This window comes from Strix uralensis, chromosome 3, assembly GCF_047716275.1.
Source record: "Strix uralensis isolate ZFMK-TIS-50842 chromosome 3, bStrUra1, whole genome shotgun sequence".
Lineage (NCBI taxonomy): Eukaryota > Metazoa > Chordata > Aves > Strigiformes > Strigidae > Strix > Strix uralensis.
In genome coordinates, this window is record NC_133974.1 from 226,878 (window position 1) to 242,972 (window position 16,095).

The 16,095-nt window shown below is 67.4% G+C and overlaps 2 protein-coding genes across 6 annotated transcripts; one reads left to right on the forward strand and one right to left on the reverse strand.

Annotated features, from left to right (window-relative positions):
• Positions 1-4,309: 4,309 nt before the first annotated feature.
• Positions 4,310-11,452, reverse strand: LOC141940373 (E3 ubiquitin-protein ligase RNF19B-like). Of its 4 annotated transcripts, XM_074861130.1 has the most exons (10): positions 11,302-11,452; positions 9,781-9,872; positions 7,517-8,089; positions 6,972-7,141; positions 6,545-6,695; positions 6,073-6,235; positions 5,453-5,567; positions 5,171-5,308; positions 4,775-4,943; positions 4,310-4,643 (listed from the first exon to the last, which is right to left on the reverse strand). In XM_074861130.1, exons 3-10 carry the CDS (start codon positions 7,957-7,959, stop codon positions 4,496-4,498), a joined length of 1,497 nt encoding a protein of 498 aa, XP_074717231.1. In that variant the 5' UTR covers positions 7,960-8,089; positions 9,781-9,872; positions 11,302-11,452; the 3' UTR covers positions 4,310-4,495. The 4 variants fall into 4 exon arrangements, with proteins under 4 accessions (XP_074717231.1, XP_074717233.1, XP_074717232.1 ...); XM_074861132.1 differs by lacking the exon at positions 5,171-5,308; XM_074861131.1 differs by lacking the exon at positions 11,302-11,452 and having other exon boundaries at positions 9,781-11,272.
• Positions 11,453-11,740: 288 nt separating this feature from the next.
• On the forward strand, positions 11,741-15,755 carry ZNF513 (zinc finger protein 513). Of its 2 annotated transcripts, XM_074861136.1 has the most exons (4): positions 11,741-11,856; positions 11,935-12,036; positions 13,877-14,467; positions 14,616-15,755. In XM_074861136.1, exons 1-4 carry the CDS (start codon positions 11,817-11,819, stop codon positions 15,365-15,367), a joined length of 1,485 nt encoding a protein of 494 aa, XP_074717237.1. In that variant the 5' UTR covers positions 11,741-11,816; the 3' UTR covers positions 15,368-15,755. The 2 variants fall into 2 exon arrangements, with proteins under 2 accessions (XP_074717237.1, XP_074717235.1); XM_074861134.1 differs by having other exon boundaries at positions 11,802-12,036; positions 13,874-14,467.
• Positions 15,756-16,095: the final 340 nt, after the last annotated feature.

Here is a 16,095-nt window from a genome sequence, read left to right on the forward strand (position 1 = left end):
GGGGACAGGGAGGAGAATGTCTGTCTCTGGAGTCTCAGGGCGCTGGGGGGGCTGCGTCTGCAGCTCACCAGAAGCAGCTGCTTTCTGCCATGTGGCTGCAGAGCTGCTGCGGTGCTGGGGCCAGTGGCCCCCCCATTCCCCTGTGCTGGCTCAGCTGGGGACAGCCTGTTGCACCCGGAGCTGGGGACGAGCCTCTGGGGACGAGCCTCTGGGGACGGTTTGTGTCTGCTGAAGGGATGGTGCTGCCAGTCACCCTCCCGTGAGGCCGCGCTGCCCCCCCGGGCTGCAACGAGGCAGCTCCCGCCTGCCATGCCGGACGGCGTAAAGCTGCTGCTGCAGGAGGGAGGTCCCTGGGCTCTAAACCACCGACAGGAAGGTCCCGTCGGCAGCTCCTCCGCGCCACTGGCGTGGTGCAGGAGCACAGGGAAGCGTGGAGGTTTGCGGGCCAAGATCACCCCGGGTTCCTGTGTCGCAGGGGAGCGCTCTGGGCCATGCCCTGCACTGCAAGTCTCCCCTCTTGAAGATGAAAGCAGCCCTCCTGGCCCTGGCCACTTGTCTCGGCTTCTGCAGCTCAGCCCGAGCCTCACCAGCTGGGGTGGGTGCATCCCACGTCACCTTTGAGCCCCTTCCCCGGTGGCCCTGAGCCCCCCAGCCTCTCTGTCCAGCTGCTCTCCAGTGACGACATGTCCAGCCCTGAACTGGTTTGGTCCCTGGATGGTCCAGGCTGGGCTCCTGTGGCCCTGCTCGGAGTTGGGAGCTCAGAGCCACAGGCGCTGTGGTCGGATTTGCTGCTCAGGCTGTTTCTGCGCTCAGAAACTTTCTGTGTGAGCTGATGCGTGTCCCTGGAATGGTGCTGAGTAAAGCACCCAAGGAGAGGATGTTTTTCCTTTGCAGAAGTGGATTTCTTCTCAGGGCACCTTCCATTTGCCGCCAGAGGGGTTTGTCTCAGGAGCACTGAGGGGACAGCTCAGTACCCGATGCTTCCTCCCTGCCATGAATGTGCTGGCCAAGCTGCCCCCACATTTTGAATAAACAGACTGAACTGTCACAGAAATGAGCGGATTATTTTCTCCAGTTTGAAAAGCATTCGTTATTTCTGAAGTCCCTCTAGTTTCCATGTGTTCCGTAGAACAGGGACAGCAGTGGTGCTGCAGAGCCTCGGCAGGAGGGTAAATCCCAGTCCCGGACAGTGCCTGGAGCTGCAGCCTCTGGGAGGCTGAGCCCAGAGTTCCACTCGGTGGAGTTAAAAACACTGTTTGTTTGAATTGTCATGTGCCTGCTGCCTCGCTCCTGCTGTGAGGTGTCAGTCTCGAGAGGATTTGGTTTTAAACTTTCTTTCTGGTCATTAAAATTTTTTGGTATCAGAGTTTTAGCACCAGCCTCTGTGGAGTCCCCTAAAATGACTCTGGTCAGTGGTGATCTCACATTAGTAATTTGTACTGAGATGTAACTGGGTTTAGACCATTTACCGTGTGCTCTGTTGATGTTTTATCCTTCTAGTTTTTAATCAAAATGCTTTTTGGCATGTCCTGTGCCATACCAAAGGCCCTTATAGCTACAGTTACTGTCAATAACCTACTGAAGCCCTTCCAAGAACAGAAGCAGGAATTTTGCTCAGACTTCCCGGCAGGTTCTGTGGTGACAGCTCATCTCCACGAACGCCAAGGAGCCCAGGAGCCACGATGGGGGGGGTCCTGGGTCCCTCCACCAGGATGGTCAGTCCTGGGGCTGGGGGGTCAGTGGGAGACACCCCCCCATCAACAACGGGGGGGGATGCTGCCCACAGGGCTTGTGACTCGCGGGGGGATCCTGGGGCAGGATCGACCACTGTGGGCTGCTTGGGGAAGGGAGGGACTGGGTGGGGAGGAATGAGTGTGGGAAACCGGCATAAAAGGGGCCAGTTGTGTGTAAAAAAAAAAAAAAAAAAAAAATTATATTAATAATAATGCATCACCACAAAGTGATCTTCTTTCCTAGCTGCTTTCCCGGGTGCGTGGGCTCTTTCTACGGCACGCGGGGGTGTGTGGGTCTGAGCACCAGCGAAGGGAGGGAGCAGCGTGCTGGGGGGCACGTACGTCAGCGCAGGCTGGACTCTCTGGTGAGCAGGCGAAGGGGTTTGGGAGATGGGTTTTGGTGTGGCCTAGGACAGATCCTGGGGAGACTGGAGGTCTGAGAGCTGGTTACTGGAGGCAGCAGGAAGCCCAGGCCGTTGGGTGACGTGACAAGCTCAGCTGCAGCCATGCAGAAGGCACAAAGGAACAACAGCAGGAGGAGTAATTTGATTAATAACCTGACCCAGCTACTCCTGGGCCCATCAGAAGAGAAGTGTCAGCCCCTCAGAGGCCAATGTCCAAAAATCCAGGAGGACAAAGAGGCACTGGAGCAGGCGGGGGGGCCCAAATCCCTGCCTCCCCCCGTGTGCCTCCTGGGGCTGCCCCAGGACCACGAGCCCCATCACCAGGGCTCGCCGGGAGCTCTCCGGGTCACCTCGCGGGCACAGAGGGGTGGCTGCCTGGGGATGCGGGACACATTATGGGATGCAGGGAAAGAGCACTTGGGGAAAACACAGAATTTACTATGTGATGTTTAGGGGAGGAAGAGAAGGTGGAAAAAGAGAGATTTAGGAGATTTGGGGAGGAACAACTGTGGGAAATAGAGGGATAAGGGAATAAATGGGTCTATCTGCATGTAAGGAGAGACTGGGCGGTTCATGACTCTGTCCTGTCACTTTATTGAGCTTCACCTTCAACTGCTGACATTCAGCCATGGAGGCGGGGAGGGTGCCTGGGGTGCCAGAAATGCATGTGTGCGTGCATACGTGTGTGTGTGTGCGCGCTATCAAAGAGCAGCTGCAGCAGCTGGGTGGTAGGTGATGGGGGGGGAGGGAGCACGTCTCCGAGGGCAGCGCTGGGTGTGGGAGCACAGCCCAGGGTGGGGACGGGACCACAGCGGGCCCTGGTCAGCGCTGGGTGTGAGCGCGCCTGTGCGTCCCTGGGGCAAAAGGACCAGGGGGAGGATTAGGGGCCAGCTACAGAACCAGAGAGGTGATGTGATGGCTTCTGGGTGAGTGATGGGCACCGGAGCAGCTGCACCACAGAAATCCCAGCATCATCTGTGTTGGAAAAGCCCTTGCAGCTCCTCCAGTCCAACCCTGAACCTCACCCTGACCGTTCCCAACTCCACCAGATCCCTCAGCGCTGGGTCAACCCGACTCTTCAACCCCTCCAGGGATGGGGACTCCCCCCCTGCCCTGGGCAGCCCATTCCAACGCCCAACAACCCCTTCTGCAAAGAAATCCTTCCTAAGAGCCAGTCTGACCCTGCCCTGGCGCAGCTTGAGGCCATTCCCTCTTGGCCTGGCGCTGGGTCCTTGGCTCAAGAGACTCATCCCCCCTCTCTGCACCCTCCTTTCAGGTAGCTGTAGAGGGCCATGAGGTCTCCCCTCAGCCTCCTCTTCTCCAGACTAAACCCCCCCAGTTCCCTCAGCCGCTCCCCATCAGACCTGTGCTCCAGACCCTGCACCAGCTCCGTTGCCCTTCTCTGGACACGCTCGAGTCATTCAATGGCCTTTTTGGAGTGCGGGGCCCAAAACTGAACCCACTCATTGAGGGGTGGCCTCACCAGCACAGAGTGCTCATCGTGTGCCCCACCAGTGACCCACAGCAGTGTGGAGCATCACCCAGCCGGGGAAGGGCCCAAGGATGCTGCAGTGGAGTCACCAGGCCCTTGGCAGGATCCCCCTCACCTGAGACTCTGTATCCCATCTGGCTGCGTGCCCCCAGCCCACAGCATCCCCCCCTCACCCCCCCCCCCCCCCCAGCCCCTCCCCACTGATCCCTGGTGAGGATCAGGACCTGCAGCTTGGAGCCGCTTGGCCTCAGAAGCGTGTGCCCATCACAGCAAGGATCCAGGTTGGGTGCCATCCTGCAGCACCCCAGATATAGAATCAGTCATAAAACCACAGAATCCCGGGCTGGAAGGGACCTCAGAGATCACTTGGTCCAACCTTTCATGGCAAAAGCCCGGTTTAAAAGCCCCACACCCTGTCCAGCTGAATCAGACTTGTCCAAAGATGGGGCAGCCACACGCTGCCCAGAGTTGGCCCAGGGCTCACTCCCCCTCTCCAACAGCTCTGGGAGCCCGTCACACACTGACACAGGCCACCAGCACCCCCCTGCCTGCACCCCTGGGGGGCTGCGCCCACCCCACACACCCGGCTGCGGCACCCAAGGGGTGAGTGCACCCCAGAGCAGCACCTGCTGTCAGGGGGTGGCTGTGCCGCAGGAGACAGACAGACAGACAGACCGACCGACCTTCGGAGAGTTTTATTTCCCTACGGTGCCTTCGGGGAAGGGGTGGATGGGGCAGCACCCACCCGGCTGGGGGGTGGCCAGGGCCCCATGCACGGGGCTCGGGGTGCACAGGAGGTGAGAGCCCCCGGGGCAGGGGGGCTCTGTGGATCGAGAGTCTCCTCGCTCGGTGCTGTGCCACCCCCTTCACTCCGTGGGGACGCCCATGCCGCTGCACCGGTCACTGGTGCCTCCCAGGGAGTCCCCAGAGAGACTCTGTCCTGACAGGCTCCGCGCCAGGGCAGGACGTGGCACCGCTTCGATCGACACCTCCACCTCGATGCTGACACCTTCCCTGCAGACACACCAAGGGCCTGAGGGCGGGACGTCACCGCCTCCCTGCCGGGTGCAGCAGCCGTGGGGACGCCGTTAGGGAAGGGAAAGGGACGTGTGGGTCCCCGCTGCCAGCCCAGCACAGCCGCTCACCCGTAGGACATGTACCGGCCCTCGCTCGGCCCGAGGGCCGCTGGGGCTGCGCCGGCTGCCCGGCCGTCCCGCTTCTCCCGCACGGCCCCGCGGCGGGGGACGGTGGCTGTGTCTGGTACTCCGTCCTCAGCCGGCCCGGGGCTGGGCAGCACCGACCACAGGTCATTCACTGGAGGAGGGGTAGATGGCGCTGAGCATCCCCTTTGCTCCTCCTCAGCGCGGGCGGGCAGCACCCGCCGCCCCCCAGACACCCTGCAGCCTCCCCGCGGGGACGCGTGGTCCCGCAGAACCCACACGGGTCCGCAGGCAGCCCCAGGGACGCCTCAGGGACGTGAGGCAGGAGCGGGGCCCGCGCAGCCCAGGGGAGGGCAGGGGCCAGCGCGGCGCAGGACTCACACTTGCTCAGGTTCTCCAGCTCCAGCACCCCGAGATCCCCCGGCACGCTGCGGCCGCCCCCACACCCCCGGCAGCTGCGACACAGCGACAGAACCACCACCCCGTAGACGTAGGTGAGCGTCAGGGGCACGCCGACTCCTGCGGGCAGACCTGCAGCTACTGCCCGGCCCCCCCCGGGTGAAGCCCTCGCACTCCAGGGCTCAGCCAGCCCCCCCCCCCGAGACGCCCCGCTGCAGCCCCCCCAGCCCCACTCTGCCCCCAGCCCCGGCCCAACGTGCTCACCCACGGTGACGGCCGTGATGATGGGGGACACGATGAGAGAGAGGAGGACGCTGCTGGTGACAGAGAGGCACTGCTGGCACCCTGACAGGTTGCTCCTCCGGCTCTGCCCCAACACCTCGAAGGGAAGCAAGAGAGGTGTGAAGGGCCCTGCGGGCACCTCAGCGAGCAGCCCCCAGGGACCCCCAGCCACAGCTGCCCACAGTCTCCTCAGGGACAGGCAGCTGCCACAGTGCCACCACCACAGCTCAGGTGTCCCTGGGAAACACCCCTGGGCCCCCAGACACCTTCCTCCTTCCACCCACACTAACCCCCCACTCCTGCTCTGGCGGAGGGCACTGGGGGGGGCAGCAGCGAGGGTCCCCATTAGACCCTTCCGAGGACCCTGATAACCCCCCAGGATACTGGGGAGATACTGGGGTCCTGGTGGGCTCCTGAGGGAGATACTGGAGTCTGTGGGGCCGGGTATTGGCGGTTGGGGGGTGTTACTGGGGTCACGGGGGAGCTGGCTGTGGGGACACAGGGGTGGCCCAGGGACACGTCGTGTGTAGCGGTGAGCACTGTGTGTCCGCCCAGGCCTGGGCCGCGGGAGCAAGGGGACGCCAGGGCCCCCCCGCCAGTACCTTCCTACCCATGTAGATGGGGATCCCAATGGTAATGACAGGGACAGCGATGCCCGCGACGAGGGAGATCACCATAGGCGCCCCCAGCACCGTGCCCAGCTGCCACAGGAGCCTCCGGGTCCGTGACCAAGGCCTCTTCCCCCAGAAGGTGCAGCCAGAGGGGCTGCGAGGACAGAGTGGGCCAGCGGTTCCTGCGCAGGGGCGGGCAGCCAGCGAGCGGCACAGCCCGCCCTGGCGCCGGGGTGAGAGCCGTGGGCCCGCCGGGGAAGGAGAAGGGCAGACTCCCCCATCCCAGCTCAGGGCTCCTCCCGCGGGGTGCTGACAGCCGACCCCAGCCCCGCCAGACCCACCGCTCCCCCCGCCCAGCCCCGCAGCCCCAGACCCAGCTGCACGCGGGGGGCCTCGCTGCCACCCAGCATGCCCAGCTCAGCCCCCCGGCGCGCCCAGCTCAGCCCTGCAGCCCTGCGCTGACCTCAGGAAGTGCACGTCAGAGATCTCCCGCAGGCAGAGCCAGCAGAAGAGGCAGCCGCAGACGGGGCAGCTCATGCGGTTGCAGCCTCCATCGTTGATCTTTGTGATGAAGGCGCTGCAGCGGGGACAGACCTTGATGTCCTCGGCCTCAGCTGGCGGGAGGAAGGAGATGAGGCGGAATGGAGGGAGCAGGATGGGACAGCGCAGGTCTGTCCCCGCACCCTGTCCCAGGATGGCCACCACGGGTGTCCGGGTGAGCCGGGCACAGCAAGGTCCCACCCCACACCCCCTGCTCGCCTGGTGCAGAGGCCACCAGCAAGGTCCCAGCTCTGCATCCCCGCAGCGGGGAAGCTACAACGGCCTCCAAGCGCCGCTTGGCCCTGCCAAACCCCTGCCCAGCCCGCTCCCACCCCGGGCCAGGGTCTCACCTTGGGCTGAGGGCTCCGGGCGGGGGCTGGCCAGGCCAGAGGCTGTCGTCGCGCAGGGGCTGTCGGGGTGCCAGGGCTGCCGGCAGTGGTAGCAGAACTCAGTGCCGCAGCCCTCGCGCCCGCAGGTGAGGCGGGGACACTCGGCACAGCCGTGGGCGATGACGGCGTAGCTGCAGGGAGAAGGCGGTCAGTGTCGGGGGGACAGCGGTGCCCTCCCTGCATCCCCACACGGCACCCGGCCTTTCCCCTCCCCGGCACAGCCCGCCCATGCGGCAGCAGGGCCCAGCACCCACCCTCTTCCCCGGGAGCCTGGAGCACCAACCCCGGCAGGGGCACGGGGCTCTGCACCTGGGACGGGGATCGGGACATCTCTGAGCAAACCCAACCTCACGTGGGACCAAGTCACGAAGGGATTGGGCCTGGAAAAGGCTCCCAGGACGCAGGCTGCTGCGCGCCAGCTCCCGCCTGGGGAAGCCCGTCGCCTCCACGGGCAGGGGGACCCACCCCAAACCCCCCCGGCTCTGCACGAGCGGCCGGCTCGTCACCTGCAGCCGGGCGCGGGGCACCAGCGGGTGCTGGGGTCGGCCGCCAGCAGCCGTCGCAGGAGGAACTCCTCGTACTTGTCGCGGAGGGCGGGCTCGGGCAGGAGGCGGTGGACGTCAGCGGGCTGGAGCGCGGCCGGGCAGTGCGGGCAGGCCACCGGCACGCGGCTCTCTCCAACGGCCAGGCGCAGGTACTGCTCCAGGCAGCCCCGGCACGAGCGGTGGTGGCAGGAGGCCAGCGAGGGAAAGGCCTGGGGGGGCTGGGGCAGCAGGCACAGGGGACACTCCACCAGCTCCCCGCCCTCGGCCAGGGGCAGTGCAATGCACGTCTCCTCGGGTTCCTCCGGCTCCGGTTTCGGCGGCGTCTCCCCTCCGACAGCCTGCGGCTTCTGCCCAAAGAAGCCCAGGAGACGAAGGGGCCCGGGCACCCGCGTGGGCCGCGCCATGGTGGAGGCTACGGAGGGCTACGGAGGGCAGCAGGGAGGTGCCAGCCCCACCATGGCCCCCACGGCCGGGCTGCTACCTGGGCCTGACGCAGCGGCTGAACCATCTCCAGCTGCACTCGGCGCCGCTCCCCTGCGAAGGAACCACCTGTGACAGCGAGCTCCGGGCCCCCCGGCACCCACCAGACCCCAGGGCCGTCCACTGGCCGCACCACAGATGAGACCCTGACAGCTCTGGGACAGGCCAAACGCCACGGCACTCCTCGCACCCCCAGGCCAGCCCCATCCTGGCCAGCCCTCCCCGTGGGCAGCGGGGCCATCCCTGCCAGCAGTGCCCTGGCCCCAACACGAGCCCTTCAGCACAGAGACCTCGGCCCCCTGCCCCCTCAAGCTCCCGCGGTCACACCTTGCCTGGTCACCCCCAGCCGTTCCGTCCAGCCCCGTCCCCACATTGGCACGAAGGTCGCTGGTGCCGCAGCTGACCAGTCCCACGCTGAGCCGGGGCAGTGCAGCCACAGCCCATCCCCAGCCACCCACGTGCCCCCAAGCCAGCTCTGTTCTGCCCCATTCTCTTTCCTTCCATTCAGCATCAAAATCCAGAGACATGGGACCTCCCAGATTAACTCCCCGAGGCAGGCAGGACAGTGGGCCTTGCAAGGACAGCAGTGGCGAGCACTGTGACAACCAGTCTGCACACAGGGCAGCACAATAATCACCCCCCTCACCACCCCAGGTCTCCGTGGCTCTCCTCTCCAAGGAGAGACGTGGCTGAAGCTCTGACTTTCCACTGGAGTTCAAGTTCAGACACAAGCTCCTTAGCCCAGCCTGCGTCAGGAAGCTCCTAGCGATGGATACCTGGAGGGAGCCCAGAGGGAAACTCGGGGCAAATCAAAACTGCTCCTCAGGGTTAGCTCCCAGGAGAACAGGGAATGTCCCGCTGCCACAGAGACAGCGCTTCCCACAGAAGCTGGACCCTGCACTGTCCCGGAGGGGCAGAGCTCCTCCACGTGCCCTCCCGGGGCAGCAGGACGCGGCGCCTCATCCCGAGGATGCTTCCCCTCGTCCCGAGTGCTGCACTAAAACCTGCCTCAGCCAAGCTGCTGCCGAGTTTACAGAAGAGCCAACCGAGCCAAGGGACCCAAGAGCCACTTAATTAAGTGACCAGAAGCCCGGTGATTACAGGAGAGAGGAGGTAAATCTGTCAGTTCTCCCTTACATAGAGCTCGTGAGCCCGTGGCCACGCCGCAGTCCCTCCCGAGAGCAGGGCCAGTCCCTCCACTGCTCTCCTTGCTCCTTCCTTATCTCTACCCCAAAAAGTGGCACCCTACACTTTACACCTCCGCAGCATTGCTGCATCCCTCCACCTCTACCAGCCTCCACTGGTTTTGCCATCTGAGCACAGCTAGAACAGCAGAAGTTCCAGCACGGGAAGAGGCAGATATTAGTGGCAGCTCGGGTAAGACCGAGGAGACGATCAGATCTGCTCTGCTGGGGACCAACAAGGTGCCACACGTGTCACCCTGGGTGACAAAGCACTTCCCAGTGAGGTGGCAACCAAAGAGCTCATGGAAACTGGGCTGAGATTGGATTTAAGTGATTGTTAGAGAGCAGGAGGTTCCACAGGAGGAGAGCGGGCAGGAACGTGCTCCAGCGCAGGGGAAGGCAGTGGGGCCGCTGTCTCCAGTGACTGACGCCAACACCGTGGACATCGGCTGTGCGACCGCCACGGCTCCTGCTCCAGCACCGCAACACCTCAACTAAACGGTCGGGGCTGCACAGCACCAGCCAGGACCCAACCAGCCCCATCTTCTGGTCCCAAGGTACCTGTCAGCAGGGGATCATCGCAGACGACACGGCGTGGCCATGGCTCCCTGGGACCGTGGCAAACTCCAGCACATTCAACTCCCCCGGGGAACCTGCAAATAAAACAAAAACTATCCGTGAAGAGGCTCAGCGGCAGCAGCTCACGCAGCCTGGACGTGTCAGAGCTCTCTAATGGAGAAAGAACGAGTCCTGCAGACGGGGACCACATCCAGGGCACAGACCCCGGCATCAGATGGGACAAGTCAGAGCTGAGCAGAGCAGAGCTGCTGCCCCCGACACACGCGGCCACACAGCGGCCACCCCCAGCGATGCGGCGAAAAAGTCCTGCGCAGGGTAAGCACAGGCCCTTCTCTCCGCAAAGCCCTGGATGTCCCTGGCCTGCACAACACGGGGATATCGGAGACAGGAGCTGCAGGAAGCCTGGCAAAGCAGAGGGAAAGGTGATGGCGTGAGACGGCCGAGCTCGCCGGGGAGCAGGGGTGCGAGTGGGCTGCGCCAGGGGCCAGCACAGCGTCCCGGGGCCCAGCGGGCTCCTCGCCTGGCAGGGTCAGAGCACATCTGGGCGTCTGGGAGCTGAGCCCCGCGAACCGGGGGGGATTTCCCGGGAAGGGGGTTATGAACCACAGGGACAGGCCAGGCGAATTTGGGAGCTCCGCTGCATGGAGGCCCGTCACCCGCGCGAGCTCCCAGGAGAACCAGCAATAGGGCTCAGCTCTGCGGTCCCCGAGAGAGCCGTGACCGTGGGGACAGCGCCGGGAGAGGAGCCATGGCACGGCCACGGTGCTCCGACACCAGGCTTGTTCTGCAGCCGCCGCTCCCCCCATACCTGGCTGTGGGGAGCTGGGCTCCCCATCCTTTGCAGCCCGTTCCCGCTGGGGTCACCACGATCACGGAATAATTTGGGTCCCCCAAGGGACCCCCCAAGGGGTGTCCAGTCCACCCTCCCGCCCCAATCAGGGCCAGCGCTGCGATTAAGGGCTTTACACCAGCTGGGGCTTGAAAATCTCCGAGGAGGAAGATCGCCCAACCCCTCTGGGCAACCGGACCCGTGAGCGGACCCGTTCCGCCCCCCGGGACAGCCCAGGGCAGCGGGACCCCCCGGGCGCCTCCCAAGGCCGGTTTCGGCCGCCGCTGGAGGTCAGACCGCGGGCGGGACCGTGACTTTGCACTCCCACAGCCCCAGAGCCCCCGGCCGAGGGGCTGGAGGAGGCACCGCCGCGGTGACAGGCCGCTCGTGGCTCCCGCAGTGTCCTCCCGCCCCCCGGGCCTCTCGTCCCACGGCAGCGCCGGCCCCGCAGCACACCCCGGGATCTTCAGAGCTCTACGAGCCCACCCGGGCGCTGCCGTCCCCGGGGCTCCGCGGGGCGGGGTCCGCCGGGGGTCCCGCTCCGGTGCTGCGCGGATCCCCACACCCCGGCGGGGACCCCCCCGGCCGCCGGCGCTGCCCCGCCGCCGCCGAGCAGGGCCGGGGCCGGGACAGCCAGAGCCGCCAGCGGGCACCGGTACCGGCCAACGACTCACCGAGCTCTGCCCGCGGCCGCCCGGAGCGGGGCCGGGCCCGGCGGGAGAGGTCGCCGCAGCCCCCCCACTCCCGGTCCCGCTCCCCGCGGCGTCGATCGCGCCACCGCCTCCCCGTTGCCCTGGAAAGGGCGGGGCCACCGCTGACCCCGCCCCTCCAGAGACCCCGCCCCTCCCGGCACCGCGCTCCCGCCCGAGGGGACCGGCCCCTGCCCAGCCCCCGCCCGTCGCTCCCGCGCCCACCCCCCCTCCCCATCCGCCCCTCGCCGCACGCCGGAGGCACCGTTGCGGTGCCGGGGGAACGCGGACGGCGACGGACCTCCCCGCCCACTTCCGGGTGCCCGATGCACTTCCGGGGCGCCGCGCCCGCTTCCGGCGCTGGCCCCGCCCCGCGGCGGCCGGAAGCGGAAGTGGCCGGTCGAGGCGGGGCGGCGGCGGCCGCCCCGGGCTGGCGGGGGCGGCTGGCGGGCCGCGGGCGGGCAGGCGGCGGGGCCGGGCCGGGGCCGGGGCCGGCCACGATGCCCCGGCGGAAGCAGAGCCACCCGCAGCCTGTGAAGGGTGAGTGCGCGGCGGGGCCGGGGGGTGGCGGCGGCGGCGGCGGCCCGGCCGTGACCCGCGGCGCTCGGTGTGTTGCAGCGGACGCCGAGGACGGCCCCGAGGAGACGGCGGGAGCGGCGCTGGTGCTGCCCGGCGACCTGCTGTTGGGCCGCGGCCTGGCCTTCGAGAAGGGACCGCCAGGTGCGTGCCGCCGTCCTGGCCCCCCCCACCCGCTCCGGGAGCGCCGCCGGCCCGGCCCCGCCGGTACCGGCCCCCGCGCTCGGCCCCATCCGGCAGCCGCCCTCCCCGGGAGCGGCTCCGCCCGGTGGCTGCTCCGTCCGCTGGCGCGTTCCCCGTCCCGGATCGCCTCTCGCGGGGTGAGGCCCCGGCCCCCGACACCGACCGACACCCTCCCCGCCCCATCCCGGGCGCTCCCCCCCGTTAAGGCCTCCCCCCCACCCCGGGCACGTCGTGCCCCCACGGTTGGTTTGGGGCCGCGGGGATCCCGGGGCTGGCAGCCCACCCCCCCGCACGCCGGAACTGCCACCGGGCTCGTCCCCGGAGCCGCCCGCACCGCTCTGCCCGGGAGCCCCCGGTTTCCCCCGGCCGCCGGGTCACGGCTTTGCCGCCCCCCCGGGAGCCGAGGGCCCGGCCCAGCCGTGAGGAGCGGGGCGGGGCGGTGTCCCAGCCCCTCCGCTGGCCGGCCCGCCGGGCTCCGAGGCAGCCCAAGGAGCGGAGGCTGCTGCGGCGCCGTTCAGGTGCCTGGCGAGGGCCGGCAGGAGCATCCCCCGGTGGTGAGCGGGGTGCGGGAGCGGGGGGGCACAGACCGCCCGGCCCCCGCAGCCCTGTCCCCTCGCTGCCTGCACGGGCCGTGCCGGCACCTCCCGGCTGCCCTCAGAACCCCCCCGGCCCCAGCCGGGGAGCAGCACCGGGCGCCTCGGAGCTGTCGGGAGAGCCATCGCCTGCCGCATCCTCATCCTCACGCCGTGGGCCACGCCGTCCCACCCGGGCAGCTCTGGGGACGCAGTGGCCCCGCGGGCCTGCGCTGAGGCAGGAGAGTCCCTCGGCGTGGTGGGGTCGAGGGTTGCCCCGGCACTAGCCACAGGCCCTCGCAGGATGCCCCGTCCTGGCCTCTGCGCATGTGGAAGGGGAGCGGAGGCTGGAGGGGCCGCCCCATCCCCGCAGCGTGGCAGCAGCCGCACCCCTGTGCCTGCCTGGGGCTGCGGGCGCAGCCGGGTGGGCAGCAGCGAAGGGGACGGCCCGGCCGTGTCCCCAGGGTGGTGGGTGGCCGCTGGGTCTCGCAGGCCCCCAGGCCCTGGGTCAGGCGCAGCACAGGGATGGCTGGGCACAGCTTGGGCTGCGTGTCCAGCCCCGAGCACCAGCCTGGGGGCACATCTGGGGCACGGGGCCAGCCTGAGGCAGTGGGTTCCGCTCCTGTCCCCCCTCCCTGGGGCACAGGCGCCACCCCAGGGGTGCAGGAGGATGGGCCTGTGCCCAGCCGGGAAGCAAAGTGCCCTCTGAGAGCCTGGCACAGACATTTCCCCCCCGCCCCCCGCCATGGGCAGCAGCGCTGCGTGGGGCTGGGGAAGGGCTGTTTTCCTGCATGATGGAGCCCTACGGTGTCACCCGTGGGAGCAGAACCAGCCCCTGGGGCTGGGGCAGAGCCGAGGGGGGGCCCAGAGCAAGTGTGAGGGCAGCCAGCCCTCCTGCCTGGGGCAGGCTGTGCTCGACACCATCCCACCCGCCAGGCCCAGGAGCACCAGTGCATGCCAGCTGCCCCCCGTGCCCCCCTCCACCGTGCTGGGGGTCTGGCTGCACGCAGGGCGGAGGGGAGGGAATTTCCCCAGCGCCTGGGACAGCCCCTGCGGCGGCATGTCGGGGCAGACCGTGGCCACGCGTGGCGTGGTGGGCGCCTGGGTGCTGCTGGGGCGGGTGCAGCCGCCTGTCCCCTCCCCGAGACGGGCACTGGTGGCACAAGCGGAGGGGCTGTGCCCGTGGCGGCCGGGCTGACGCCATCGCGTCCCCGCGGTCTCCTCAGCAGACACCTTGGTGGGGAAGATCGCCATCCCGGCATACGCCCTGAGCGACGACGACTGCTCCTCCGGCTACCAGCAGCTGAGCGTGGAGAGCGACCCCGAGGAGGGTGGGGAGCCCGGCCCCGCGGCGCTGCCCTGCCGCCAGTGCGGGCTGCAGCTGGCTGCCAGCCTCGGGCAGAGCTGCCTGCAGTGCGCCGGCGCCGAGGGGGGCCGCAGCCAGCGCATCGTCTACTCCTGCCAGCTCTGCCCCTTCGCCTCCCACTACTCCAGCCACCTCAAGCGCCACATGAAGACACACAACGGGGAGAAGCCCTTCGCCTGCCCGCAGTGCGCCTATGCCTCGGCCCAGCTGGTGAACCTGACCCGGCACCTGCGCACACACACCGGGGAGAAGCCGTACCGCTGCACATGCTGCAGCTTCGCCTGCAGCAGCCTGGGCAACCTCAAACGCCACGAGCGGGTCCACAGCCAGGACAAGCCCTTCCAGTGCGCTGCCTGCGACTATCGCTGCAACCAGAGCCGCAACCTGAAGCGGCACATGCTCAGCCACCGCCTGCCCGAAGGCGAGGGGCCGCACCGGCGGGATAAGGACCCAGGTAAAGGGCTGGGGGGGGGTGTGGGGGACCCCCCAGAGCTGGGGAAGGGGCGAGGCGCCGCGTGCCACCGAGCCCGGGGCTCCTGGCAGAGCCGAGCCCTGGCCCACGGCGTGGCCCTGCTCATGGCCCTGTTTGTGTTTGTCCCCAGAGCCGCTGCTGCCGGAGCTGAGCCTGCACGTGGGCAGCGGCAGCGGCCCCTTCCTGCCCGGCTGCGCTCGGCTGCGGGGCGAGGAGGCGGCCGCGCTGCCCGAGCTTCTCTTCCCCTTCACGTGCCGCATGTGCGGGCTGGTGCTGGACGACGGGTTCGCGCAGGATGAGGGCCTGGCCGAGCAGGTCTGCGGACGCTGCAGCTTGGCGGTGCTGGGCACCGAGCCGGGCGCCAGCCCCCGCAAGGGCGCGGGGGACAAAGGCTTCGCCTGCAGCCTCTGCCCCTTTGTCACCCACTACCCCAACCACTTGGCGCGGCACATGAAGACGCACAGCGGGGAGAAGCCCTTCGCCTGCCCGCTCTGCCCCTATGCCTCCGCCCACCTCGACAACCTGAAGCGGCACCAGCGGGTGCACACGGGCGAGAAGCCCTACAAGTGCCAGCTCTGCGACTACGCCTGCGGCAACCTGGCCAACCTCAAGCGTCATGGGCGCATCCACTCGGGCGACAAGCCCTTCCAGTGCAGCCTCTGCAGCTACAGCTGCAACCAGAGCATGAACCTGAAGCGGCACATGCTGCGGCACACGGGCGAGAAGCCCTTCCAGTGCCGGGACTGCTCCTACACCACCGGCCACTGGGACAACTACAAGCGCCACCAGAAGATCCACGGCCACACGGCTGAGAGCTGGGTGAACCCGCGCAATGCCAAAGCCCTCCTGGCCCCTCCAGCCGTGGGCACGGCCCTGCCCTGAGACAGCACTTAAGCCTGGCTGAGGGGGTGGCCCCACCAGCCCTGCCTCGGGACTGGGGTGCCGCAGCCCCGGGCCCCCCCCCCAACCACGGCCCCCTGCCCTCCCTGGGGGAGGGACGGGCAGCAGACTCCCAGGGGGCTCAGGGCTGCCTTAGGTGGGGGTCTCCAGCAGCCCTATCCCACGCAGGTAGGGCAAAGCCACAGCCGGCGGCTCGGGTGCCTGCCCCAGCAGCGGTGGGGGGGGCCGAGCTGCCTGTTCCTGCCCATCGGAGCCTTCCTCTGCCGGAGTTTGGGGGGAAGGGGGAAACAGGACTGGTTCCATGGCTGCTGCCGTGCCAGTCAGTGTAATTTATATTGTGTATAAAAGCATTAAACAGTCAGTTTTGTTATCTGCTATTCTCCCTGGGGGCCTTGTTCTGCTTCAGGAGAGGCCAGCACAGGGCTGGCGAGGTGTGCGGGGTGGGGAGGGACAGCAGCCACCACCCAACAGACAGCCCGGTACCAATCAGGATCCATTTTAATCATCATTGCAGTGTGTAAACATTGGTTACTGTCCATTAATGCTCTGGTCGGTCTGAGCAGCAGGAGATAACGTGGTTACAAGCCTAGATTACGCTGGAGTCTATGAGCGGGTTAGAGGGGGGGCTCAGCACAGAGACCCCTCGAGACAGTTTACTGCAGCCTGTCTCTGAGCAGAAACCTAAACGCTAATTTGGCATTACGGAGCCT